The following is a 26,165-nucleotide window of genomic DNA, read 5'->3' as shown; positions in this document are numbered from 1 at the left end:
AGGCCCACTGAGTGGACATTCTGAACCTGGTTTGAAGTCAGTAGGTCACATGACCAAGGCACTATTGATATTTTAAAGTTTGAAAAATTAATGTAAAAACATGTGAGATGAAAATGAACAAACCAAAGGGTGTGCAATATAGAAGGGTAGACAGTGGACATTCTGAACCTTGTTTGAGTCAAGTAGGTCACAACCAGGGAGCTATTGAATTTCTAATGTATAAATAGTTTGTACTTTGTTTACGCTCCCTAACTAATTCAACTAGGAATACAAAATGCTGCTCACATTTCCACATGTTTATTAGCTTTGGAATGCGATTGAATGTCCAAATCGTGAAAATAAGACCTGTGCAAAGTTGTGGTTTGAAAGCTCAAGTGGTTTGAAAGCTATTGAGGGTTGAAAGCGTTGAATATCCAACTTGAAACTCTTTACCTCGTTCCAGTTTTCACATGCAAAAAAGCACTTTTTGGGAGTGTTCAAAGCATGCCATTCCCGAGAGCAGCATTTACTTTTTCAACTCAAAGCAATGAGCCTAATCAATCCTCCATAACATCAAAATAAATCATAAACAGAGTAGGCTAATTAGTCCTTAGTTTTGGGGTTATGCGGAGGTAAAACAATTTGGCTAATCTATATATCCAAATCCTATTCTTGAAGATCAAGGGGTATTAAATTAATTGGAATGACCGGAAATCTGACAGACTGGTGTTTTTTTTATGTAAAGATATAGCGTAATAGCATTATCTGTAGTAGAACGCAATTGGTTAGAATAAGCCTACGTAACCAACCCATCAAGTAAAATGCAACATTTTATGGCCAACTCTCCATTTATGGCCAACTCTAATTTATCCTGCAATGGATGTTGTTCAATTGGTAATATTCATTTTAGTTTTTTTCTAATGCATCTTAACAGGTTGACGTTTAATGAGATGAGTCTTGTCCTCGACGCAGAGCTGAGCGATTTCCGCTGGGTCAGCTGCAGTCAATATTGTAAAAATTAATGAAACCAAAAAAATACGCTTTTTGTTTTTAATTTAAGCTTCGGCATTAACAGTGTGGTTAATGTTAGGTTTAAAATCATATTTTATGACTGTGGCAATTAGTGACCACTCTGCATAGCTGCCTCCAGAACAAGATTCATGACGAAAAACGTTAACCTGTGCCTCTTAAGGGGAAAGTATTCCAGAAGTAACTGAATGTACGTTACTGAGTTTGGGTAACGTTGGCCAAAAGTTACGTTACTGATTACAATTTGGACAACTAAACTCAGCACAAAAAGAAACGTCCTCTCACTGTCAACTGCGTTTATTTTCAGCAAACTTAACATGTGTAAATATTTGTATGAACATAAGATTCAACAAGACAAACTGAACAAGTTCCACAGATGTGACTAACAGAATTTGAATAATGTGTCCCCGAACAAAGGGGTGGGGGGGTGGTCAAAATCAAAAGTAACAGTATCTGGCATTGTCATGCTGGAGGACCATGTCAGAATGAGCCTGCAGGAAGGGGGATAATACCACATGAGGGATGAGGATGTTTTCCCTGTAACGCACAGCGTTGAGATTGACACACCGCCCCAGACCATGACGGACCCTCCAAATCGATCCCGCTCCACAGTACAGGCTTCAGTGTAACGCTCATTCCTTCGACGATAAACGCAAATCCGACCATCACTCCTGGTGAGACAAAACTGCAACTCGTCAGTGAACAGCAATTTTTGCCAGTCCTGTCTGGTCCAGCAACGGTGGGTTTGTGCCCATAGGCGACATTGTTGCCGGTGATGTCTGGTGAGGACCTGCCTTACAACAGGCCTACAAGCCCTCAGTCCAGCCTCTCTCAGCCTATTGCGGACAGTCTGAGCACTGATGGGAAGGATTGTGCGTTCCTGGTGTAACTCGTGCAGTTGTTGTCATCCTGTACCCGTCCCACAGGTGTGATGTTCAGATGTACCGATCCTGTGCAGGTGTTGTTACACGTGGTCTGCCACTCCGAGGACGATCAGCTGTCCGTCCTGTCTCCCTGTAGCGCTGTCTTAGGCGTCTCACAGTACCGACATTGCAATTTATTGACCTAGCCACATCTGCAGTCCTCATGCCTCCTTGCAGCATGCCTAATGCACGTTCACGCAGATGAGTAGGGACCCTGGGCATCTTTCTTTTGGTGTTTTTCCCCAGAGTCAGTAGAAAGGCCTCTTCAGTGTCCTAAGTTTTCATAACTGTGACCTTAATGGCCTAGTGTCTTAACGACTGTTCCACAGGTGCATGTTCATTACTTGTTTATGGTTCATTGAACAAGCATGGGAAACCGTGTTTAAACCCTTTACAATGAAGATCTATGAAGTTATTTGGATTTTTACTAATTATCTTTTATAGACAGGGTCCTGAAGAGACGTTTCTATTTTTGCTGAGTTTAGTAATTAACGGATTATGTTAAGAAAGTAACCTACCCAACCCGGGTGGAGGCCACATGCTGTAGCTCTTCTGGTGTGATACACAGTACTGCGGATGTAAGAAACAGTTGTACTTTTACTTTCATTTACCACAATTGTCCAACTCCTGTAGAGCTATCCTTTGACTCTATATATGAACTGTCATTGTACTGGAGCACAGCACTCAGGTGAAATAAAGTACTCTACTCAATTCAATCTAGCTGGACAGAAGATATTGATTCTTGAAATACAGCCAACCATTAATCACATAGAAAAGCACATGACAAATCCTCAAGTTTGCATAGATCTTTATTTTTTATAGAATCTATCAATTAAATAAAAAGGACAAATTTAACAAGAGCAAAAAAAGAAATCTTTAAATTACAAGAAAATTACACTGCACCATATATAGTACAAAAATAGGCCTTTTTTTAGAGTTCTGTCCCATCTAAGGTAGTCATTCTTTTACATTATTCATAGGTCACTGTTTCTGTAAGGTATAATATGTAGCCCCAGGCCAAAGACTTGATAAGGAGAGGTGTGGAGAGGTGGACAGAGCTGGATGGGCCGCATGTCCAGAGCTCTGTTTAACCCCCATGAGTGTGTTTCTTCTGTAGTTATAACACACACACACACAGCCTCACTCAGCCCTTTAGTGTATGGGGATGGGATACATTCTCAATCTGCTCCCTCCACATCCAACCCTGCATCTCAGCATACAGATTGTCTCTGCTCCACCACCGACACCAAGCAGGGGGTGGAGAGGGAAAGGTCTCTGCATTAAAAAGCAGGAATAACAGAGAGGGCTAAAAAAAAAAGATTTAAAAGAAAAGAGGACAGTCATCTGATTTATGAATCAATGCATATAGAAAACCTCAGATTGCGTCATCTCCCTAACTCAGGCTCAGCAATCTGAAGCAGAACTGTACACAACTCTAAATTGCCCTGTCTTTGGTAATGCCAGAAACTCTGCTGCAGTCAGATGTAGTATTGAGGCTGCACTGCAAAGGGCGCAACCTCCTCCCCAGCAGCTGTCCGTTTCCTTAGACATACTGTTATAATGCAATAGAGATTTCCACATTCAGGAGTGACCAACTTAGATGAAACGAATGTAAGTGGGGGAAGTACGTTGGGGCATTCAAATGATTGCCTCAGCCGCGGCTCAACTATAATTCTGGTAGGAAGAAAAATCTCTTAGGATTTATCGGTTACTACTTAATTTTAAGGGAAAAAATTATCATCAATGACAGCATTACTGCACCTTACATCAGCCAGGGCTAAATGGCACACTATTCCATCTCTGTAATAATTACATATTTTGCTCAAAGTTGGCCGTCATTACTTTGCATTCAGAGGATAGCAACTCCCCAATCTGTGTGTTGAAGATTAAGTCTTCCTCAGCAATGTTTATAATTACATAAGATTTAAAGCACAGGGATCACCCCCCCCCCCCCCCCCCCCCCCACCCCCCCCCCACCACCTTAAAAAACAATCCTGAAAACAATATATTCAGAGGGCATAAATCAGGATATATTAATTTACATTTAAGTTGTGCCAAGACAGAGTAGGGGAGGAGAGAAAGAGAAATAACAGAGCGAGAATGCAGCCCTACAGCCCTGGCACTGTAGATAGACATTTCAGTCTTCTTATTACTGTAGAAGTGTAAATCAGTGAAAGGAAAACTCCTACGGTTTGAAAAGAAATATCCTTTTCTGAAAAGCTTTCACCTTTGACCTATATAATCCTTCATCATCGCTATGTAACACATGTACTCTGCTGTGTGATCCGAGTGAGGACGGGATGAGCAGCTGCATCAATCTTTTATGCATGTTGTCACTATGACAACCCCTCTCAGCGAAGCCCCCTATTATCTGCTGGAAATGAAAAATAACTTCAACATAAAATAAAAAAAAAGATGGATGGATCCAATATTTGTCCAATGGATGAATGAATGAGGTACAGGAGATTGTAGAAGGAAGATATGCAGCCAAATATTCACTTAAGTGTTTCAATAAAGACACAGTTTGAATAGAAAAAAAAACTCCCTTGGAACACATCTGAGCTGTAGTGTCATTCAGGATATAATTCATTGGCAAGTATATGAAACAGATTATCTGTAGTTTGCATCGACACCCCTGATGACGACTGGAGGGCGAGTGGAGAGAAGCAGTGATAAGTCTCATAGACAGATAAAAGATGTTTGCTTATTATAGCCAACCTCAGTTCTTTGAAATAGGCAGTTCTTTAAAGAACAGCAGACAGGGAAACTACATAGGCCAACCAGTATCATAACTCAGCCGACAAACACAACCACATCCTTAGTATTCCTAATGTGGTCATTCCTTCCTTTTGCTCAACTGGACACCTGCTCACACACTTGGCCGGCACACACTCAGACACATAAGACCAACATAGTGCAAAGTGTGTGTGATGAACAGCATTAAAAGAGCAGCAGAGTAGAGAGAGTAGAGTGCCCCGTCCGGTAATCATGGCCAGACTGTGTTATTCTCTCTCTCTCCTCTGCAGTGCGTAAAACCCTTCTCTCTATCACACACTCCTCTCACTACCTGTATAAGCTGCTCAGAGAAACCCTTGTGTTAAAAGTCACTTCTACTGTACTGAGCCCCATCCACAATACATCTCACTAACACGCTCACCCTCAGAAGCTGAGCAATTAAAAGACTTAAGTGGAAAGCCAATTTAATTAGTCCTAGGTACTTTTTTCCTTGGGAATGGGGTTTTAATCATAGAGGCAATATTATTTTGGTCAAAAATCTGAGGCCCAGTAAAGTGTGGCGGCCTAGCTAGGTGAACTGCTGACCTATCTTTGGAGATCTGGCAGCGAGCGAGCACTCGGCCCGAACCCCCCCCCCCCCCCCTCATGCTGGGGGTAGAGTGAGCGTTGCTAGTCTCATGGACTCGTAGCCTTGTATCCAGCCAGAGCTGAGAGAGACACATTCATACTGCAGCATGGACACACCGCAGCTCTGGGAGGGCTTGGGGCTGATTCACCAAAACCGTGGGACTTTGACGACTCCACTGTGGCTTCTCAGAACCTGACCGGATCTTACTGTCCACTCAACACACACACACACACACACACACACACACAGTGTACCCCCAATTTACAATCTCATCTGGCTACTGCACTGGAACTGAAGAAGGGAAAAAAAGGAGGGAGAGAGCAAACAATAATGGTTTGTTTATTGTGACAGGGAAACCCTGGAGCCGTCCGGGAAATGGGCTGTGTTCAGAAAACACTCTGTCTGATGGTGATTGAGGGCGAAAGGGCACGGAGAGACAGTTTAATAGAAAAGCACCCGAGTGTGAAGCGAGCGCCGAGCGCGCTCAGGCCATCCCTGTTCCGCGTGACTCCAGTCTCGCATCACGTCACCCACTACAGAGTGGAACACTAAACCTGGGGAATGAAACCCGATGAGAGGAAGAACGAGGGAGTGAAACAGGGAAAGAGAAACCAGAGGAGACCATGAGGAGGACAGGGAGCCCGGAATTAGACGACTCAAGAGTGATTGGGGGGGAGAGGCTGTAGAAAGAAGGAATTTGAAGACAGGAGGGGGTTAAAGAGCACTTTGTGTTTTGATAAAGGCAGTCTTCTCATTGTGGACGTCAAACTCGTCATTGTCGGAGTCAGTGTTCACCCCCTCGTCGCCCCACACTGTAGGGATACCGCGGTACGACACCATTCTGCTGCTGCCCCCCAGGCCGAAGCCCCCCCTCAGGCCTGAGCCGGCCTCCTCCAGTGAGGGCAGTTTGGCCAGGACTCCAGATCTCAGCTGCAGCAGAACGAACACCCCAGCGAAGGTGGCCATGATGATCATGCAGCTGAGCACGGCGATGGTGACGGGCAGGCGGGAGCTGAGCTCTGGGCGGGGACCGGTGTTGCCCTGGCCCACCATGAAGTTGCCGGGGGACTCCCTCTGGATCTGGTTGAGGTGCAGGCAGGTGCTGGACACAGGGTCCAGGTGGCTGTGAGGGGGGCAGGAGAGGCAGGCGCTGGGGCTAAGACCGCTGCAGGTCAGGCAGGGGGGTTGGCAGGGCAGGCAGGAGGGGACCGAGGCTGGATCCACAGAGTTCCCCATGGTGTAACTGAGGAGCTGGGAGCCTGCGGTGTAGCCGGCTGGACAGCCCCTCACACAGCCCTGCTGGAAGAGGTAGTAGCCACCATTGCACTCTACATACAAGGAGACAAGAGGAGAAACAGACATATTTTAGTACTGCTGGTGTTCAAATTCTTCATTTAACACGGTTAGTGCACAACCACCGGTAGGTAATAAATGGATATAGTTCACACAAAGCTTCAAATATGTGAACTGTATTTGAATAGTTTGCCACGACAATCATGCAGCACATTACGTGTCGCCTCATTCTGGGGCATTAAAATCATGAGCCTGTGAATGTGCCCTCAACTTAAGCTGCATAATGTTGATGTAGCTTCTGCTAGAATGAACAGTTTCCTGCCGCAAACTGTCTGGAGTGTGAATGTGTTGATGAGCTGTGCAGATTGTGTGCTGAGACAAATGCAACGTGTGTAAATCGCTCATCAATCTGAGGAGAAATGCAATGTAGCATATCTATGCCCTGAGCCGTGCTTTGCCAACCCAGTTGGAAATAATATCGCAGATATATGGACTTTCTAATAAACTCTGAAGCATTTATCTGTACTAAGTCTGCACATCCATGTGAACAGTTTGGCAGTGGCATTAGTGTGTTATCACTGCAGCACCCTGTGACTCCTTATCTCCCCCAATGATTTGGAAAGCTAATCTCACACACACAGCTACTGAGGCTCCACACCTCCCCTCTGCATCCACCCAAGGCGCATTCCCTCCAGCCTACACGGTCAGACAGGCCATTACCCATATCTAATTACTAGGTTCATAATCAGTTGTCATTCTCTCCCTGTTGAAAGAGTTGAAGTGGGTGGGAGAGAAAGGAAGGATCAAATGAAAGGGGACAGCAGGAAAAGAGGAGGACAGAGGAAGGAAGAGAGAGGAAGGGGGTGGGAGTAGTGACAAGAGTGTTGAGGGAGAAGGGGTTGATGACAGAGGAAGGAGAGGAAGGAAGAGAGAGGAAGAGGGTGGGAGTAGTGACAGAGTGTTGAGGGAGAAGGGGTTGATGACAGAGGCAAGAGGAAGGAGAGGAAGGAAGAGAGGAAGAGGGTGGGAGTAGTGAGAGTGTTGAGGGAGAAGGGGTTGATGACAGAGGGAGGAGAGGAAGGAAGAGAGAGGAAGAGGGTGGGAGTAGTGACAGTGTTGAGGAAGGAGGGGTTGATGACAGAGGAAGGAGAGGAAGGAAGAGAGAGGAAGAGGGTGGGAGTAGTGACAGAGTGTTGAGGGAGAAGGGGTTGATGACAGAGGAAGGAGAGGAAGGAAGAGAGAGGAAGAGGGTGGGAGTAGTGACAGAGTGTTGAGGGAGGAGGGGTTGATGACAGAGGAAGGAGAGGAAGGAAGAGAGAGGAAGAGGGTGGGAGTAGTGAGAGTGTTGAGGGAGAAGGGGTTGATGACAGAGGGAGGAGAGGAAGGAAGAGAGAGGAAGAGGGTGGGAGTAGTGACAGAGTGTTGAGGGAGAAGGGGTTGATGACAGAGGCAAGAGGAAGGAGAGGAAGGAAAAGAGAGGAAGAGGGTGGGAGTAGTGACAGAGTGTTGAGGGAGAAGGGGTTGATGACAGGCAAGAGGAAGGAAGAGAGAGGAAGAGGGTGGGAGTAGTGACAGAGTGTTGAGGGAGAAGGGGTTGATGACAGGCAAGAGGAAGGAAGAGAGAGGAAGAGGGTGGGAGTAGTGACAGAGTGTTGAGGGAGAAGGGGTTGATGACAGAGGAAGGAGAGGAAGAGGGTGGGAGTAGTGACAGGGTGTTGAGGGAGAAGGGGTTGATGACAGAGGAAGGAGAGGAAGGAAGAGAGAGGAAGAGGGTGGGAGTAGTGACAGAGTGTTGAGGGAGGAGGGGTTGATGACAGGCAATAGGAAGGAAGAGAGAGGAAGAGGGTGGGAGTAGTGACAGAGTGTTGAGGGAGAAGGGGTTGATGACAGAGGGAGGAGAGGAAGGAAGAGAGAGGAAGAGGGTGGGAGTAGTGACAGAGTGTTGAGGGAGAAGGGGTTGATGACAGAGGGAGGAGAGGAAGGAAGAGAGAGGAAGAGGGTGGGAGTAGTGAGAGTGTTGAGGGAGAAGGGGTTGATGACAGAGGCAAGAGGAAAGGGGGAAGAGGGAGCAGTAGGGATGAAATTCCAACACAAATGATACAGTATGTCTACAGGGCTGGTCTGGCTGCACTAATAAGAGTTGTCATCTACTAACTGGCTGAATGTGTTGATCACAGCCAGGCCCGGTCCTGGCCGTTCTGCTTTCCCACCCTCCTCCTATACCCCCACAAAACTAGAATAGTCCCATTAATTAAGTATTTTCCAGATGTTGAAGTGAGGTTCATTTTAGGTTCTGAATGAAAGGTGAAAATACATATTTTCCAGATGTTTAAAATACATATTTTCCAGATGTTTAAAATACCTATTTTCCAGATGTTTAAAATACCTATTTTCCAGATGTTGAAATCAGGTAAAATTTCAGTTCTTAATGAAAGTTAAAAAATATGTCATTTATAGCCAGCCGTCTATGTTGGGACCAAATGAAGGTCGGTCCAGACCAAACCAAATGTTTTCATTTGTTAGGTCCCCCCCCCGGTTTTTCTCCCCAATTTCGTGGTATCCAATTGGTAGTTAGTCTTGTCTCATCGCTGCAACTCCCATACGGACTCGGGAGAGGCGAATTTCGAGAGACGGGCGCCCTGCGAAACACAACCCAACCAAGCCACACTGCTTCTTGACACAATGCCCATTTAACCCGGAAGCCAGACGCACCAATGTGTCAGAGGAAACACCGCGCACCATGTCAACGTGCACTGCGCCCGGCCCGCCACAGGAGTCGCTAGTGCGTGTTGGGACAAGGACATCCATGCCGGACAAACCCTCCCTAACCCGGACGACGCTGGGGCAATTATGGGTCTCCCAGTCACGACCGGCTGCGACAGAGCCTGGATTCAAACCCCAAATCTTTAGTGGCACAACTAGCACTGCAATGCTGTGCCATAGACCACTGCACCACTCGGGAGGCCCAGACCAAACCAAATATAGACGTCTATAATTGGTTCAGATTTGGTCCGGACCAAAAATCTACATCCGTGGGCGTGGAAATCAACAAAAAAAAAGAGACTGGTCCCGGACAGAACCAAAAAAAGAGAGACTGGTCCGGACAGGACCAAAAAAAGAGAGACTGGTCCGGACAGGACCAAAAAAAGAGACTGGTCCGGACAGAACCAAAAAAAGAGAGACTGGTCCGGACAGGACCAAAAAAAGAGAGACTGGTCCGGACAGGACCAAAAAAAGAGAGACTGGTCCGGACAGGACCAAAAAAAGAGAGACTGGTCCGGACAGGACCAAAAAAAGAGAGACTGGTCCGGACAGGACCAAAAAAAGAGAGACTGGTCCGGACAGGACCAAAAAAAGAGAGACTGGTCCGGACAGGACCAAAAAAAGAGAGACTGGTCCGGACAGGACCAAAAAAAAAGAGACTGGTCCGGACAGGACCAAAAAAAAAGAGACTGGTCCGGACAGGACCAAAAAAAGACACCCAATTGATGTTGGTGTCAGTCGGTGGGGTTTAGCCTACAGTGTCGGCCTGAAATGGAATTTTATGAATGTCCATCCATTTGGTAGGCCTACTGTTCCTAAAACAGGCAGTTGCTTTATTAGTCCTGATTCCCATGACTAAGTTACCCAACTTTATCAGGAGTTATCCTGGGTCTACTTGCAATGAGTCAATTTGTTAACACAACAGCTAATGCAGAAGTATTTTATTTTCCACTATGATCAGCTCGTCAAATATGTACAGATACAAACTTGAAACCAATGTAACCCACTGGTTGTCCATTCCATAATGCCATTTTTATTGTTTTACCTGTCCTGTTTTTAGGATTGTTTTGGGGCAGAATTGTGTGTTGGAGGTGCGTCTTAGTTTAGCTCGGAAAATGCAGTCCTCGCTAATCTGCCCCCATGTTTACTTTATCGCAGTAGATGTCTCTGAGGACGAGCTGATCAACAAACTCAACCATCCAGAGTTCTTGCTTCACAACCTACATCTATGCCATTACGCCACTCACTATCTGATACAGTATACCAACAAGTGTTAAATTGCGATACCCAGGGGATCCTGCAGGGGTCAGACTGTTCCTGTCTCTCCCAGTCTTATTCTAGGGCAGTGGTCTCGAAACTCTAGCATGAATGCTATACTTTTAAAAATGTAAACATGTCACAACCTACTCTTTTTTTACAGCTTTTAAATAGGCACATTATTTTATTCTCCTCTACCATGCAACTCTTCCCCGGATCCTTAGTGAACAAGATTTGTGCTTTCTGTCAATATGCCCAGGTAATATAATGGTTAATAAACAGTATTTGTCATGACAGGCCCCATAAAATTGTGTTTTGTATTTTCTAAATTCACTTCTCGCAGTTTAATTGTATTTTTTACTCTCAATATAACAATTATTCATAAAGAAAACAACAAAAATGGTGTCCATGTCAATGCTTAAACCACATCAGAAGACAAGTGTTGATGTCTATAGAACATGGCAGAGTTTGCAAAGCAATGGCCACCCAATTCATACAAATAATCATGATATAGCCTAGTTCTGTGAGGTTAAATGTTTGTTCACATTTAATTGAGTTGGATTTCTAAGTCAACAGTGGCTAACCAGGGGTGGGATAATGTCAATGTGCCTTTGATTAGATAGTAGCCGGGAGGGAGCCTTATGTTTACAACAGTTTGTGATAGAACACATGAAAAAATGCATGTACTTTCAGAATTCATTGGCAAGCTTATCATAGGTGGGCTGCGAGCTGCTGGTAGCTCACAATCTACCTGTTGGAGACTCCTGCTCTAGGGTTTAACCTATACAAGCCATACACTTTTGATATGCGAGCCAGTGTTTAATCTCTCCGGTCTTACCTGTACAGTGTGCAGTGTAAATGTACCTGTTCATTAAATTTAGGCTTAGGGTAGGGGTAGGTAACTGAAGCATGTAGAGCCACAGTGGGGCAGACTTTTGATCCATTAGAAATTAGGTGCATTTGTGCTGTGCAGGAACAAAAGCCTGGGCACACCACAGCTCTTCGAGACCCTAGTTGCCTAACCCTAGGTACAGAATGTACATTCTCTTACAGTAACCAACAGTAACATTCTTACCAATGCAGATCTGCTGTAGGTCAAAAGTCTTACAGCTGCCGTTACTGGGCTGAGAGAGGTCCTTGGCTGTGGAGCTGGGAGAGTCTGAGCCTGTACCATACAGCACCAAGGTGAACTGGGTCAGAGTGCCTAGACCGAGGGAGGGAGAGAGAGTGTTACACATAAGCAACAACAGCACAGATCTCCAAGCCACTGTCTACACCAGCAAGGCTTTGGCACTCTTCAGGGTGGGTTCTACAATCATCAACACATGAATGACGTTAGATGCACACATGCACTGACGCACACTATGAAATAAACAAATTCATTAACACATAAATCAAGCACTTACTGCACATGCACGCACTCTCACACGCAGTACATCAATGAATCAAACACATTTGATGCACAGATAAATGCAAATACAAGCATACATCCCGTCACACACACATTCTTTCAGTGACACTGCTAGTCAGACACGGCTGCACTAACAGAAACCCTGTCACTCTCTTTCTCTCTCTGAGCTCCCAGACAATGTTCCAGACATAACAATAGCAAATAAGGTAGTAAATGAGGTGTCTTACCGTAGTCGCTGGCCCCTGCCACGTTTACCATCTCCAGGGTCCACTCCCCCCGGGGGTCCTCGTCCCATGAGTGTGTGGTCATGAAAGCCCAGTCATTAAAGCCCTCTGATGAGTAGTCATGAGGCCTGCAGAGGAGAGACAGGAAGTATGTAATACACTGTGTGTGTGTGTGTGCGCGCGTGCGTGTGTGTGTGTGTGTGCGTGTGTGTACCTGGGAGCGAGCAGTGTGGAGCGGGTGCCCTGTGGGCTGGTCAGGTAGATGCCCAGGTTGCCCCTGCGGTTGTAGGAGAGGGTGAGCTGGGCCTGGGCATGTTCTAGGGAGCTCACATGGTTGGCTGTCCCAACACAGCCGTCCACTGTCTTGGTGATCAGCAGGTGGCTCCCAATGTTCCTGACACACAGATAAACAGCACATCAGCATATATGACCAAATACATACATTTCCACAAAGACAGCATAGTGATTAAAGAGGCTTGTGTTCTCATGTTGCTGGCTTTTGGTGTCTGTGAGGAAGATGTCACAGCTGGGAGTGAGCATGTGACAGCATCTGTGTGCATGACTATAATTGTTCTCTGAGTGTGTGAGTGATGCTGCATGAGTGTGTGACTGTCGCTCTGGACTAGTGTGTGAGAGAAGTATGTGTGTGAGTGAGAGCCTGCTGAGGGCACAGGGTTTGCGGCCTTGAAACAGGATTAGCAGCTCAGGTCCTGCAGCAGCCCTGTCCTCTACAGGAGAAAAGTACCAGGCTCCCCCGACTCCCCCCAATCCGCTTAGCAGCTTACACACATCCACTACAACTGAACCCAGAGGAGGAGAGAGAGGAGGGCATGAGGCTTTACAAAAGCCATGGCGTCCAGCTAATAGAAAATACGGGCCGTAATCGGTGAACTGGGTGTAAAAACACACCGCTTCCTCCTAATTAAATCCCTTAAAATGTTAGGATCTAATCCGCAACAGTCAGAGAGAGTGAAGGAGAAGCAACACCTCTTGCACTGTACAATGCACACTGCACAAACACCATGCCACTAACACCTGTAACACAGGCTCCAGTGGTAGGCTGTGATCTGGGGACCAGTACAGAGACAATACAACAGGGCTGGGAACCTGTCAGCTACAGTATGTAGAGGCAGGGTTAAAGTGGGAGAGAGAAAGAGAGATAGAGAAAGTGTAAAGGGAATAGATAGAGAGAGAGGAAGAGATAGAAGGAGCACAAGACAGAGGGAAAGAGAATGAGAGAGGAACAGAGAGCAAGAGCAAAGGAGTGAGAGAGTGAAAGAGTAAAATATTGACAGAGGTTTAGAGACAGCCAGGACAGCGTGGAGAACATGTAAGCAGAAAGAGACTCATCTGTAAGTGATTATTTCCCTTATTAAACATGCTCCCCCAGGTTCAAAATATCATCACCCTAGCACACACACAAGAACCCAGCAGAGCCTATCAATGGGCTCCCGGTGCCATGCTCAGAATCTAAACATGACGTGCAGTCACACTGAGGTATGACAGTTTGGTCCCACATGTGCACCTCTCACACCTACGGGCCATCACAAACCAGCCCACACAAAGCAGCGCTCATCACCTCCACAGCCGACCCCACCCCAAGATGTGAGACACTCTCACACACACAATTTGAAGCATCCTATTCTAATAAGGATCACATAGGTGTATTATATGTTAATCACCTGATAGGTTAACTGTACTATACCCAAAACCAATGTAATCCCTATGAAGCTAGTACTGATGCTCCTGCCAGCCAAACAGTGGTATTACAGGTCGAGTTGGTAGAGCTGTTGTGTGTGTGTGTGTGTGTGTGTGTAGCTCACCTGGGCTCTGCCACCATGGACAGCACACATTTTTTCTGGGGCCCAACATTGGTCCAGTTCTCAGCCAGAGCCACGATCGCACTGGCATCAAGCAGACCATACCCATATGAGTGGCTCACTGAGATTGAGCGACAGAGAGAGAGAAGGAAAAAGAGAGATCGATAGACTGCTGAAAGGCTACTTCATCACGATTCCAGTTCCAACTCAATAAGGGCCTCTTCACTATTAGATTATTGCATGTACCCTGCTGTGTGCCCAGTAAAACCTCTCCCTGAACTTTGGATCCATGGCTTTCTGTAATTTTTTAATGTAGGCAACTTTAAATCAATTGATGTAAATACAATATAGATCAGTCTCCATTGTGTAACTGGCAGGGCACGGGAGTGATGGTCAACCGAGCTCAGCTAATGGAACGCCTCGCTGTACCTTTTCGGCCGACCCCATTGGTATTCCAGTCGTTGGTGAGGAGGTGGGCGGGATGAGAGGTCCTCACGACCAAGTGCTGCATGTCCCTCCATGTCAGGTTTTTACTGCACACACACACACACACACAACCATACCTTTCATCAATATAGAAGATTCCAGATCTGAAATACACTTAACATGATTATGAAGACAGTAAAACATGCAACAACATATCCTACTGTACCACAATGCATAGCAACAAATTGCAAAAGAAATGGCATTAGGTGCCCATGTGCACTAGAAGTTGAACATCAGGCTTAATGTTACTGCATTGAAAAGATAAAGAGACCAGATCCCTCTGTCAGTCACATCTCTGCTCTCCCACTCTCCTCTGTTCTCTGTATAAAACCCTGTGTTACTGCAGTTCCACCCAGCAGAGCAACAGTAAAAGCCTACAGTAAAACAGAGTTAAATAGTGTATAGTACCCCAGCGAAACATTGAGTTTAAACCTCGTCGGTTCTCTTTTACTGAAAGGTCAGCTTTGACTGAAGGGAAAGGCAAAAAGCCCTGCAGTACAGTCGGACACTTTTAATGGACAGGGAATTACAGAAGGTTTTTACTGGTCACAAGTGCCCTGTTCCCAAATCAGACTACAGTACTGAGCTGATGACACGTTCATAACAGAATGATAGGAGATAACTGACTCATCTATTCTGATCCACAATACATTATTACAAGACAGTTGCCTTCCCCCAAGAGTTTGTCGTACTTCTGAGACATCTGTGTGTGCGCTCAGACAGCAAATATTTGTGAACAGACAATAAAAAACACAAAGGAGGGAGAGAAGCAGACAGAGAAAAATAGGAACAAGCAAGGGGACATTGAGACAAACAGAGACAACCAAAAGAAGAGACAGAGACACAGATAGACACAGGTGGTAAGAGTCGCTCACTTGGCTTCCAGTGCAAGAGCGATGATCCCAGCAGCCAGAGGAGCCGAGGCGGAGGTGCCCGTGTGGGTGTCAGTACACTTCTGTCTGAGGTCCGTTGTCACCTGACAGGAAGAGAGTTTGTAGTTAGATATGGTGCTGCACATACCGGGCCGAAATGTTAACACCTAATATATGGGCAAATAAAGAACTTTCTATTGAAACAATCAGTAGGAGTGTAAGTTATACACTATAAAAATCATATTCTACTCAGCCCCATCTACTTTGATAAACATTTATGTATCAACACATGGTTAACATGATTACTCATGAATGTGGAAACACACCAATTCATTAATCACGTGTGTACAGCATGCCTCATGGCAAGAGGTTGGGATGAACATCCATTATACAGTATTGTACTGTAATCTCTCCTAGTGAGAGGCTCTCCATCCTCCACCTTGTGTGTGTGTGTGTGTGTGTGTGTGTGTGTGTGTGTGTGTGTGTGTGTGTGTGTGTGTGTGTGTGTGTGTGTGCGTGCAAGGGCGAGACATGGAGATGGGATTTTAACGTTTTACAGTTCTTCATTCAAATGGGCCTCAGAGGGCGGGTGGGAAAGAGTGCAAAGAGCAAGAGTTTATGAAGAGAGAGAAAAGGAAAGCGGGAAAGAGAGTGTCACTGCAGGCCATGGCTGTCTGAGGCAGGCCAGTGAGAACTGACTCAGCCATTCCTCCAGACTGAACACACACACACACACACAACCTGCCTTGAAGAACCAAACAGTCCAATAAGCATTTGGCTTAGATTCTATCTGGCTGGAAGAAGGAGCACTAAAACCAATAGGAACACCGACGAAGAAGTGCAACAGAAATAAGAAAGAAGTGCAACAGGATACAGGCTAACTAGGACATCCAGAAACGCTCAAACCTCTAGAGTACAGCTAGAGAGTCTGGACTAGTGCTTTGGCTCCGGATTCAACCATCTGAGATACTCTACGGATCCCAGGAGCCAAGTCAACCTGGTTCTATACATCAACACCCTGGCTATACATCAAACGTTTCCATCCATCTCACTGAAGCACACACATCATTCCCCTGACTAATATGCTGTAAAATAGACTTCCTCCTCTTCAAAGCTCAGTGGAAGCTGTGTGATCTCCCACTGCAGTTAGCAACATAATATCACTGAGGCCCTGGAACCACAGAGCACAAGACTCTCACAGGATAGGACAGGAGTCCCGACACACACACTCCTCCACCCTGCATACACACCACCACTCAGTTGAATGTTTTCTGACATGCCCATTTTCAGACTGTACAGACAAACATTTCCCGCACTCCTCATGATCCTCACACTGGGAGTGAATGAGACTGTGTGTTCAGTATGTTAATTAATCAAAATCCGTGTTCCCCGCTCCGTTTGCCACTGTAAGTGTATATGTGTGCGTGTGTATGTGTGTGCGCGAGCACGTGTCTACTGAACTCACTATCTGTTTCTCGTTGAGGTTGCCAGAGCTGTAGGTTGTGGCAAGGGTGGAGGAGCAGGCCTCGCTGTACCAGGGCACGTTGCCATTCTGGGTGGAGCTGCTGATGGACAGGGTGTAGATGCTGTTGGTGTAGCCGTCACAGTTACAGCTGTCCTTCTCACGCCCGCCGTTCCCTGATGCCCACACAAAGATGGAGCCCAGGCCCCCACGACCCTAGAGGGAGAGGGAGACGGACAGACAGAACAGAGTCAATAACAAACCTAGACAACCACTTCTAGACAGGCCTTTCTGACGTACATGACCACATGCATGTGTATCTTGGTGTGGCGCAGCTAATGAGAGAGGGGAACACAGTGTCATTCAATCTAAATTAGATTCCCATTGATACTACAGCACAACTATTTCCAGGGTCCATCTTTGAAAGACCTGCCACAGCTCATCCATACATCACAGGACCGTGTGATCACTCAGACGCTTTGAATCCAAAGAGCTTTAATGTACCACGGCCGCAATACAAGACAACAGGGACCGGACCGTATGTCAACAAACCCTGAGCAATAAATCATCTGTGCTATTCAGCATTCAAAGTGAATAAATATCAAAGTCCCACAGAATGCTCCATTGTGCTGGGTGGTGCTGCCTCCACGCATTGACCATCACACGCAACCATCATGAACAGTGTAAACAACAGACTGGCGCTACTGATGATGCCCTGGCTCCCTATAGAATAGTGTGTTTACATGCCATATGCTTTTTATTTGACAGGCCTGTAATAAATGGCGGTAGACAGGGCACCAGTAATGGCCCTCAGATGGGGTTTGCCCCATAAGGTCTGATGGTTCTTTGTCTGAATGGCCCGTTGGCCCTGGCTCGGCTCTATGCTTTATGACTGGCTCTCTCACACCCTCTTACACTTAGAACTGGGATCAGATGGATGCAGACTCCCATGTGTACACTAAAGAGAGCCTGGCATATGGCCCCTATACGTCTGCAGTCGGGATGCTTACTGTTCCCTCCACTCACACATACAAAGACTAAACACACCCCCTTGTGCCTTATTGCTTAACTATAGTATAAGCATTTGTAATCACATTTGTTTTGGTGGAAGCTGTATACAGTAAGAAGCCCATTAAAGACACAGAGCCTTCAGCAAACCAGCTACTGTTTCCTATTGACACTAGAGACCAGGACCAGTAACCTTCCTGCTCTTTAAGTAGTTATCAAAATGCCTAAAAGCAATAGTCTCTCTCTCACACACAGAGAGATAACGTCTCAGGGTTGGCAGTACGTCACTGTCTCAGAGTTTGCAGTATGCCAATGCTCTGCCCGGATGCCCATGTGAGACGGAGGAGCTGGAGCTAAGACTTCGGTCTCTCTGAATCCTGCCACACTAACGTTAAAGCCCCATGAACTATTTACAACTGTTAGCATTTCACATGCAAAAGAAAATGTGCACGTGACCTGAGCTCAATGGCGTTTAATTGAGATATTCTCATAACACAATTATCCTCCCACTCAGATTCTGAAATCACTTCTACAATTGTGGTACGGTAGTGATGTGAAGAGAGTTGATTGTGTAAAGTGCATTTCAGGTGGTTATGAATGTACAATATTTTCAGTGCTTTGTATTGAGGATTCTTTTTCCTACAGTATTTGTTCAGGCCATTTATTATTTTATCCTTAGTGGAGTTTAGAAAGCCTGATACTTCCACTGTGACCAAATCAAATTTCCCCATTCATAATCGTCTGGGTCATGAAGTGCGTTTGCGTTGTTCAAGCTGCCTTTGTCCTTCAAAATGGTTGAATAGTTTACTACATAATTACTATCTGTGTGTAGAGGCAGGCATTGGGATGGTGAGGCAGGCATTGGGAATGCGGCACACAACTGAGGCCCAGAACACACAGATATTTACACACACCTCGGTCACTCCACGCAGGAAGGCCTCCTTGGCGAGCTTGGCGGGCCCATCCACCGTCTTCCCATCATCCTCGGGGCCCCAGCTGGCACTGTAGATGTGGATGTGCTGTGGGTTCAGACTGAGAGACTGGGCCTCCACCACGTCGGTCACCTCGCCGTCCAGCATACGCACTCCTACACACACACACACACACACACTCTAATAACCATCTACTCCTTTTCTTTGAAGAGAAATGCAGGCAAGGTTAAACTCAAATACCAAAACCACTGGTAGGAAGTGTTCCACAGAAAAACAAACAGTCAGCAGCAGAGTTGGTGATAAATAAGTCTTAGATCTGAAGAAGCTCTGATACTGGAGGTTCGTTTACAGATCATAAATGAGAACATTCTGTTTCCCTCCCAAGAAAACAGATGAAGTTTGAATCCGGGTGGACTTTGCTTTGCACAAATCCCCTCGGCAGAAGAGGGACACTTGAATTGGGATATCCCAATGCTTTTTGTATATTAAAGCCATCGATTCTGAACGTTTTCTAGCGCCAGCCTCCAGGGCAGTTTTCGGAGCCTCCTCATCCTCTTTCTCTCAGCCCAGCAGATAGAAATCTGAGAAATCGAAGGCAGACATCTTCAAAACAAACGCGTTGGCTGCTTTGATGCATGGAGGGTCAAGCTATCCATACTGCCCTCATACCGGTTAAAGTAAACAAACAGAGTTCAGCCCTTTGAAGTTCTCCAAAGGCATCCAGCGGCGAGGGCCCTGACTCAGGGTCCCCGTAGAGCTCAGAACGAAACGAGCAAATAGTTTTATAGGAGGAGATAGCCCATTATCTGGGGAGCGCTGCGCCCATCTCTGCTACCCCTTACCTCCACCAACACACAGGGATTCTTCTGTAGGTGGGTTGAAGCCAATACAGCTTTCTAAATCTTAAGGTCAAAGCTTGAGCTTACAGTTTGTGCTCTGGAATAGTGGTAGGATTTCTGGTGGGATGACAAAGACCTGCCTTTCATTGGTAGTCATTGCCATAGAGTGATAGGATATTAGATTGATCTCTCTCTCTTTGTGTGTGTGTGTGTGTCTGTCTGTGTCTGTGTCTGTGTCTGTGTGTGTGTGTGTGTGTGTGTGTGTGTGTGTGTGTGTGTGCGTGCGTATACACGTTTTACAATACTTGTGAGTACCAGAATGACATACAAGAATAATAAACCAATACAATTCAGAGAAGTGAGGAAATATCTCTGGTCCTCACTTGTGAAAAAAGGTATCTTAGGGGTTAGGTTTAGAATTAGGGTTAGGTTTAGGGTAAGGTGTAAAATACGATTTTGAATGGGAATCAATTGTTGGGCCGCAAAAAGTCCTCACGTGTATAGTAAGACATAGTTGTGTTTGTTGAGGTGTGTATGATATTAAAGCTGGTGGAGGGGCAGTGCAATAGGCCCTCCACAGTATGGCCTTTCTAGAAATCTCCTTCACCCAAATCCAGATAGCTGATATTCTGAAAGAGCTGCAAAATCTGGACCCCAACAAATCAGCCGGGCTAGACAATCTGGACCCTCTTTTTCTAAAATTATCCGCCGAAATTGTTGAAACCCCTATCACTAGCCTTTTCAACCTCTTTCTTATCGTCTGAGATCCCCAAAGATTGGAAAGCTGCTACGGTCATCCCCCTCTTCAAAGGGGGTGACACTCTAGACCCAAACTGCTACAGACCTATATCTATCCTACCCTGCCTTTCCAAGGTCTTCGAAAGCCAAGTTAACAAATAGATTACCGACCATTTCAAATCCCACCGTACCTTCTCCGCTATGCAATCTGGTTTCTAAGCTGGCCATGGGTGCACCTCAGCCACGCTCAAGGTCCTAAACGATATCATAACCGCCATCAATAAGAGACAATACTGTGCAGCCGTATTCATCAACCTGGCCAAGGCTTTCGACTCAGTCAATCACCACATTCTTATCGGCAGACTCAACAGCCTTGGTTTCTCAAATGACTGCCTCGCCTGGTTCACCAACTACTTCTCAAACAAACAGTGTGTCAAAACGGAGGGCTTATTGTCCGGACCTCTGCCAGTCTCTATGGGGGTGCCACAGGGTTCAATCCTCGGGCCGACTCTCTTCTCAGTATACATCAATGATGTCGCTCTTGCTGCTGGTGATTCTCTGATCCACCTCTACGCAGACGATACCATTCTGTATACTTCTGGCCCTTCTTTGAATACTGTATTAACTAATCTCCAGACGAGCTTCAATGCCATACAACTCCCCTTCAGTGGCCTCCAACTGCTCTTAAATGCAAGTAAAACTAAATGCATGCTCTTCAACCGATCGCTGCCCAGCATCACTACTCTGGACGGTTCTGACTTAGAATATGTGGACAACTACAAATACCTAGGTGTCTGGCTATACTGTAAACTCTACTTCCAAACTCACATTAAGCATCTCCAATCCAAAATTAAATCTAGAATCAGCGTCTTATTTCGCAACAAAGCATCCTTCACTCATGCTGCCCAACATACCCTCGTAAAACTGACTGTCCTACTGATCCTCGACTTCGGCGATGTCATTTATAAAATAGCCTCCAACACTCTACTCAGCAAACTGGATGCAGTCTATCACAGTGCCATCCGTTTTGTCACCAAAGCCCCATATACTACCCACCACTGCGACCTGTATGCTCTCGTTGGCTGGCCCTCGCTTCATATTCGTCGCCAAACCCACTGGCTCCAGGTCATCTATATGTCTTTGCTAGGTAAAGCCCCGCCTTATCTCAACTCACTGGTCACCATAGCAGCACCCACCCGTAGCACGCGCTCCAGCAAGTATATTTCATTGGTCACCCCCAAAGCCAATTCCTCCTTCGGCCGCCTTTCCTTCCAGTTCTCTGCTGCCAATGACTGGAACGAACTGCAAAAATCACTGAAGCTGGAGACTCATATCTCCCTCACTAGCTTTAAGCGCCAGCTGTCAGAGCAGCTCACAGATCACTGCACCTGTACATAGCCTAACTACCTCACCCCATATTATTTATTTTTATGCTCTTTCGCACCCCAGTATCTCTACTTGTACACTCATCTTGTGCACATCTATCACTCCAGTGTTTAATTGCTTTTTTGTAATTATTTCACCACTATGGCCTATTTATTGCCTTACCTCCGTTATCCTACCTCATTTGCGCACACTGTATATAGACTTTCTCTACTGTACTATATGTTTGTTTATTCCATGTGTAACTCTGTTGTCATTTGTGTTGCACTGCTTTGCTTTATCTTGGCCAGGTCGCAGTTGTAAATGAGAACTTGTTCTCAACTAGCCTACCTGGTGAAATAAAAAATATTTATTTATAGAAGTGGGTATTTCTACTCACTTATTAACAGGCAGCTGCCGGACTGGGCCAAGCCTGCGGGTAGGTCACACACACACACACAAACTGCTGTTCCTCTGCTTCACACTCCTTTACGCCTGACAGGGCACCCTTGCTGCAGTCTTGGAAGGACTGTGGTTGGTCAGAAAGTTTCTGTCCTCTGAGTGGGGAAGGTGAGCAGAAGCTGCTGCTCATTAACCATCTCATTAACACGCAGGTTCCAAGGCAGACTGTTTAATCACTGCCCAGTGTGGAGTCTACCTTTATAAAGGAAGTAGTCGTGCTGAAGAGGCTGAATGCAGGAGGCATACAATGTGAAACTTATTTTTCGACTAACTGAATAAGACTTGCATGTATGTTCATCGTTTAAATGAGACAGTACTACTCCAGACAGTAGAGAAGTGGCGGCAGACAGCTATTGGATGTGACCAATAAGGACTAAAACTATGAGTTGGATTTAGCCGGGCTGTGACAGCTGGAAACATGCAGCGGTATGGAGAGATAAAACATGCAGAGGGGTAATGAGATGAGAGCATGAACTGACTGGATAAAAGAGATGGCTCTAATTAAAGGGATTACACACGCTTACACTGAGGCATGGACTCAGAGGAGTCACGCTGCACACAGATTATCACACACACCTAATGTTCATAGAGCCTCACTGTCATCTCGGGCGAGAAGTGGAGGAGGAAGAGTTACCCTTGAGCAACTCCTGCTCAAACTGAGCTCAGAATAGTACGGATGCAGCACACGTCTTAGCAGTCAGAAAACGTGAAGAATTGAAAGATGGAGGAGAAACAGAGAAAGATGACATCAATCACTCTCTGTTCTACGGTACTGTACCTCCAATCTTGGCGTTGTAGGCCACTCCGACTCCACAGATCCCATTGTTGGCCATCGCTGCCACCTCCCCTGCACAACGAGTCCCATGCCTGGAGGGAGAAAGAGGCAGAGAGAGGGAGGGAGGGAAAGAGAGAGAGAGAGACAAAGAACGAGAGAGAGAAAACGAGCAAGAGTGAGCAAATGAACGAGAGAGAGAACGGAGGGAGGGAGAGAACGGTGGGGAAGGAGAGAATATATGTCCTCATCTTGATGTGATTTACCCAAATAAACACAGTGTACATTAGCTACAAACTACATAATTGTCTCCAGGCAGTGTGCATTATCTATGAATGGAGCTCTTGGAGAGAGTAAATTAACAGATACAGGAGGTTGTGTAGGAATGCACTCCCTGCGATACTGTGGCCATCGACAAAAAACAAACTCATGTAGACAAGTCCTTGGCTCTGGCTGCCTCTCAGCTGTTCCGACTCAGCTGTAGCCCAGAGAAAAACAGTCAGTCAGTCAGTGAGCGAGGGTCATGAAACACTAGACTGTTCCCTTCCAGCAGGCCTGACCATGAGTCTGGGGCTGCGGGGCCTGCCGGCAGCAAGGAAAGGCAAAATGAGCTGACATGCTACCATCTTACGGTGGGGGAAACAAATTAGATTTGCCATTTCCACAAAAGGGCTTTTCATTGGGTCTGTGCCTCTCCGGTTTGAGCTCTCCCTCTCAGCGCTGTAGGGGATCGGTGGGAGAATGTGGACCACCACATTCCAGTCAGGTTCATTCCTCCGCTCGCTTTGCACCACCGGATGGACACGGACACTAAACGTCCTCCAAACCACCAGCTCCCCAGGACAATCAGTGGGAGCGTATAATGCCAGGGGTCGGATACACCAGATCAGCAGAGAGCAGCTCCACTGCCAAGGAAAGCAGCCCAGCCAGCAGGCTCCCATTCAGGGTGAGTAAATAAACCAGTACTATGGTGTTCTATCATAACCCACGGGAAATACCCTAGTGGGCTGAGAGAGACTGACACCCTCCATTGATAACTTGCATGTGGTCTCAGCATGTGGCTCTATGGAGCACTGTGACTGAGCCACCAGAGCTCTATGAAAGCAGCAGCATATGCAAGCTGTTAGCCATGGCCCTCGATGAGCAATTAAAGAATATGAAAGGGACTTAATGCCTCCAGTACCTCTCTTATAGTGGGACATCTTCTAACTGCCATTTAATTCTGGGGGGTCAGCTGTACTCAAACAACCTCCGCAACACTTTAACCTCATTTATCCAGGCCTGACTGATGGGCGTTAGGCTAGGCTAATGTATTTCATTAAACCCACAGGATGAAGACCAGGCCCCATTAAACAAGAGGATCAGAGAGCGCTGCACTGTGGATCAACCAATCCATCTGAGATCTCTTTAGACGCGGCTATGAGCTGTGAGTCAAAGATTAATGTCAGAGTTACCCGAGTGCTCAATGTCCCACTAACAAGTGTCATGGAACCTGGATTAACTGCAGGACCAGAGGGCCTTTTAACGACATGCTTGAATGGTGAAGGGTAGAAGGTGTAGAAGTAATTCAAAGAAAATTCGAAGAACACATTAAAGAATGACACATTTTTCAGAGTCATATCTGCCTCTGACAAATACATATCCACGTAGGTCTATCTGACACGTTCATCTGGCATGTGATGTTGCTAGGGTAAAATCAAAGGATGTGGAAAATATCCCAATCTGAACATCTTCCAGAATCCAAGACGTGCAATCCTTTTGATGCAAAATGTTCTTTCCACGAGACAAGGGCATTTTGATCCATTTGCACCACTAAAGGCATTTGAACATTTCTAAAAAGGTTGAAAATGATCCAGGAGAGACCATTTGGTGTCTCTCATGGTGCAAGACATCCCAGGGTCAGGAATCCCACAATGGTGGGAAGGTGACTGGCCAGCAACACAGCACAGCAGCAGTCCATCTCAGAGCCACACAATGTGCTTATCTGACCTCCTCATTCAGAGAATGTGGAGGACATAACTGGTTGGGTCAGCAGCCCAGTCAATCACATCCTCCGAGTGAGTGGACCTTTACAGACTGTGGGTTGCTGCTCCAATGGAGAGGGAAAAAAGCAAACATGCCACGGTCATCCAGTTTGGTCTAGGGTGAAAGTGGGCTTTTGGAGGTGCTGGAACTGCTGAAGAAATGGTTTATGAAGTCTTCTTTAATGAGGAATGTACACTGACAGACTGGCCAGGTGAATTCAGCTGAAAGCTATGATGCTTTATTAATGAAATGTGTTAAATCCACTTCAACCAGTGTAGATGAAGTGGAGACAGGTTAATTCAGGCTAAGGTCTATTTTTCTCAATTTCCGCCTGACTGGCGTGCCCAAAGTAAACTGCCTGTTACTCAGGCCCTGAAGCCAGGATTTGTATATAATTGGTACCATTGGAAAGAAAACTCTGAAGTTTGTAGAAATGTTAAAATAATCTAGGAGACTAACACAATAGATATGGTAGGAGAGAATACAAATAAAAACCAACCAGATTTTTTTGGGGAGAGCCCATGCTCTTCCAATCAAACATATAGGGAAGAAATGTAATCTAGCTCCCAGTATGCAATTCCTATGGCTTCCACTGGATGTCAGTGGTCTTTGGTCAAGGTTTCAGGCTTGTTTCTTCCCAAACAAGGAAGAATTATGAGTTTTAGTACTGGGATACAGACTTGGAAATTAGTCTATGCGCGCGACAAAGAGGATGCGTGACGAAGAGGACGCGCACCTGCTAATATCGTTTTCCTATTGAACATACTTCTTTCCTTGTGAAATATTATAGTTTAATTACATTTTAGGGTATATGAGGATTAGATAGAAATGTATTTTGACTCATTTTAACCAAGTTTAGCGGTAGCTTTTTGGATCCCTTTCTCTGCATGTTGAACGAGTGGATTACTCAATTCGATAGCACCAACTAAACAGACCTTTTGGGATATAAAGAAGGATTTGATCTAACAAAACGACACTACATGTAGCTGGGACCCGTTGGATGACAAATCAGAGCAAGATTTTTTTAAAGTAGGCAAATATTTAAATCGCTATTTGTGAATTTATGAAACCTGTGCTGGTGGAAAAATATTTTAATGTGGGGCGTCGTCCTCAAACAATCACATGGCATGCTTTCTCTGTAAAG

The 26,165-nt window shown here is 45.9% G+C and overlaps 1 protein-coding gene across 4 annotated transcripts in view; it reads right to left on the bottom strand.

Moving 5' to 3' along the window:
* Positions 1-2,722: 2,722 nt before the first annotated feature.
* Positions 2,723-26,165, bottom strand: part of LOC110506586 (furin-1) — a 101,059-nt gene continuing 77,616 nt past the window's right edge. For all 4 annotated transcript variants that reach the window (XM_021586313.3, XM_036964202.2, XM_036964200.2 and 1 more), the window contains exons 7-16: positions 23,003-23,091; positions 18,806-18,978; positions 16,887-17,099; positions 15,425-15,525; positions 14,493-14,596; positions 14,067-14,184; positions 12,458-12,637; positions 12,247-12,371; positions 11,684-11,812; positions 2,723-6,623 (exon numbers count right to left, since the gene is read on the bottom strand). In XM_021586313.3, the coding sequence (XP_021441988.1) occupies positions 6,010-6,623; positions 11,684-11,812; positions 12,247-12,371; positions 12,458-12,637; positions 14,067-14,184; positions 14,493-14,596; positions 15,425-15,525; positions 16,887-17,099; positions 18,806-18,978; positions 23,003-23,091 (1,846 nt within the window). In that variant the 3' untranslated portion in view covers positions 2,723-6,009. The remainder of the gene's footprint in view (positions 6,624-11,683; positions 11,813-12,246; positions 12,372-12,457; positions 12,638-14,066; positions 14,185-14,492; positions 14,597-15,424; positions 15,526-16,886; positions 17,100-18,805; positions 18,979-23,002; positions 23,092-26,165) is intronic.

This window comes from Oncorhynchus mykiss, chromosome 26, assembly GCF_057628025.1.
Source record: "Oncorhynchus mykiss isolate SJ-2025 chromosome 26, ASM5762802v1, whole genome shotgun sequence".
Classification (NCBI taxonomy): domain Eukaryota; kingdom Metazoa; phylum Chordata; class Actinopteri; order Salmoniformes; family Salmonidae; genus Oncorhynchus; species Oncorhynchus mykiss.
This window is presented reverse-complemented; position numbering and strand designations above follow the sequence as displayed.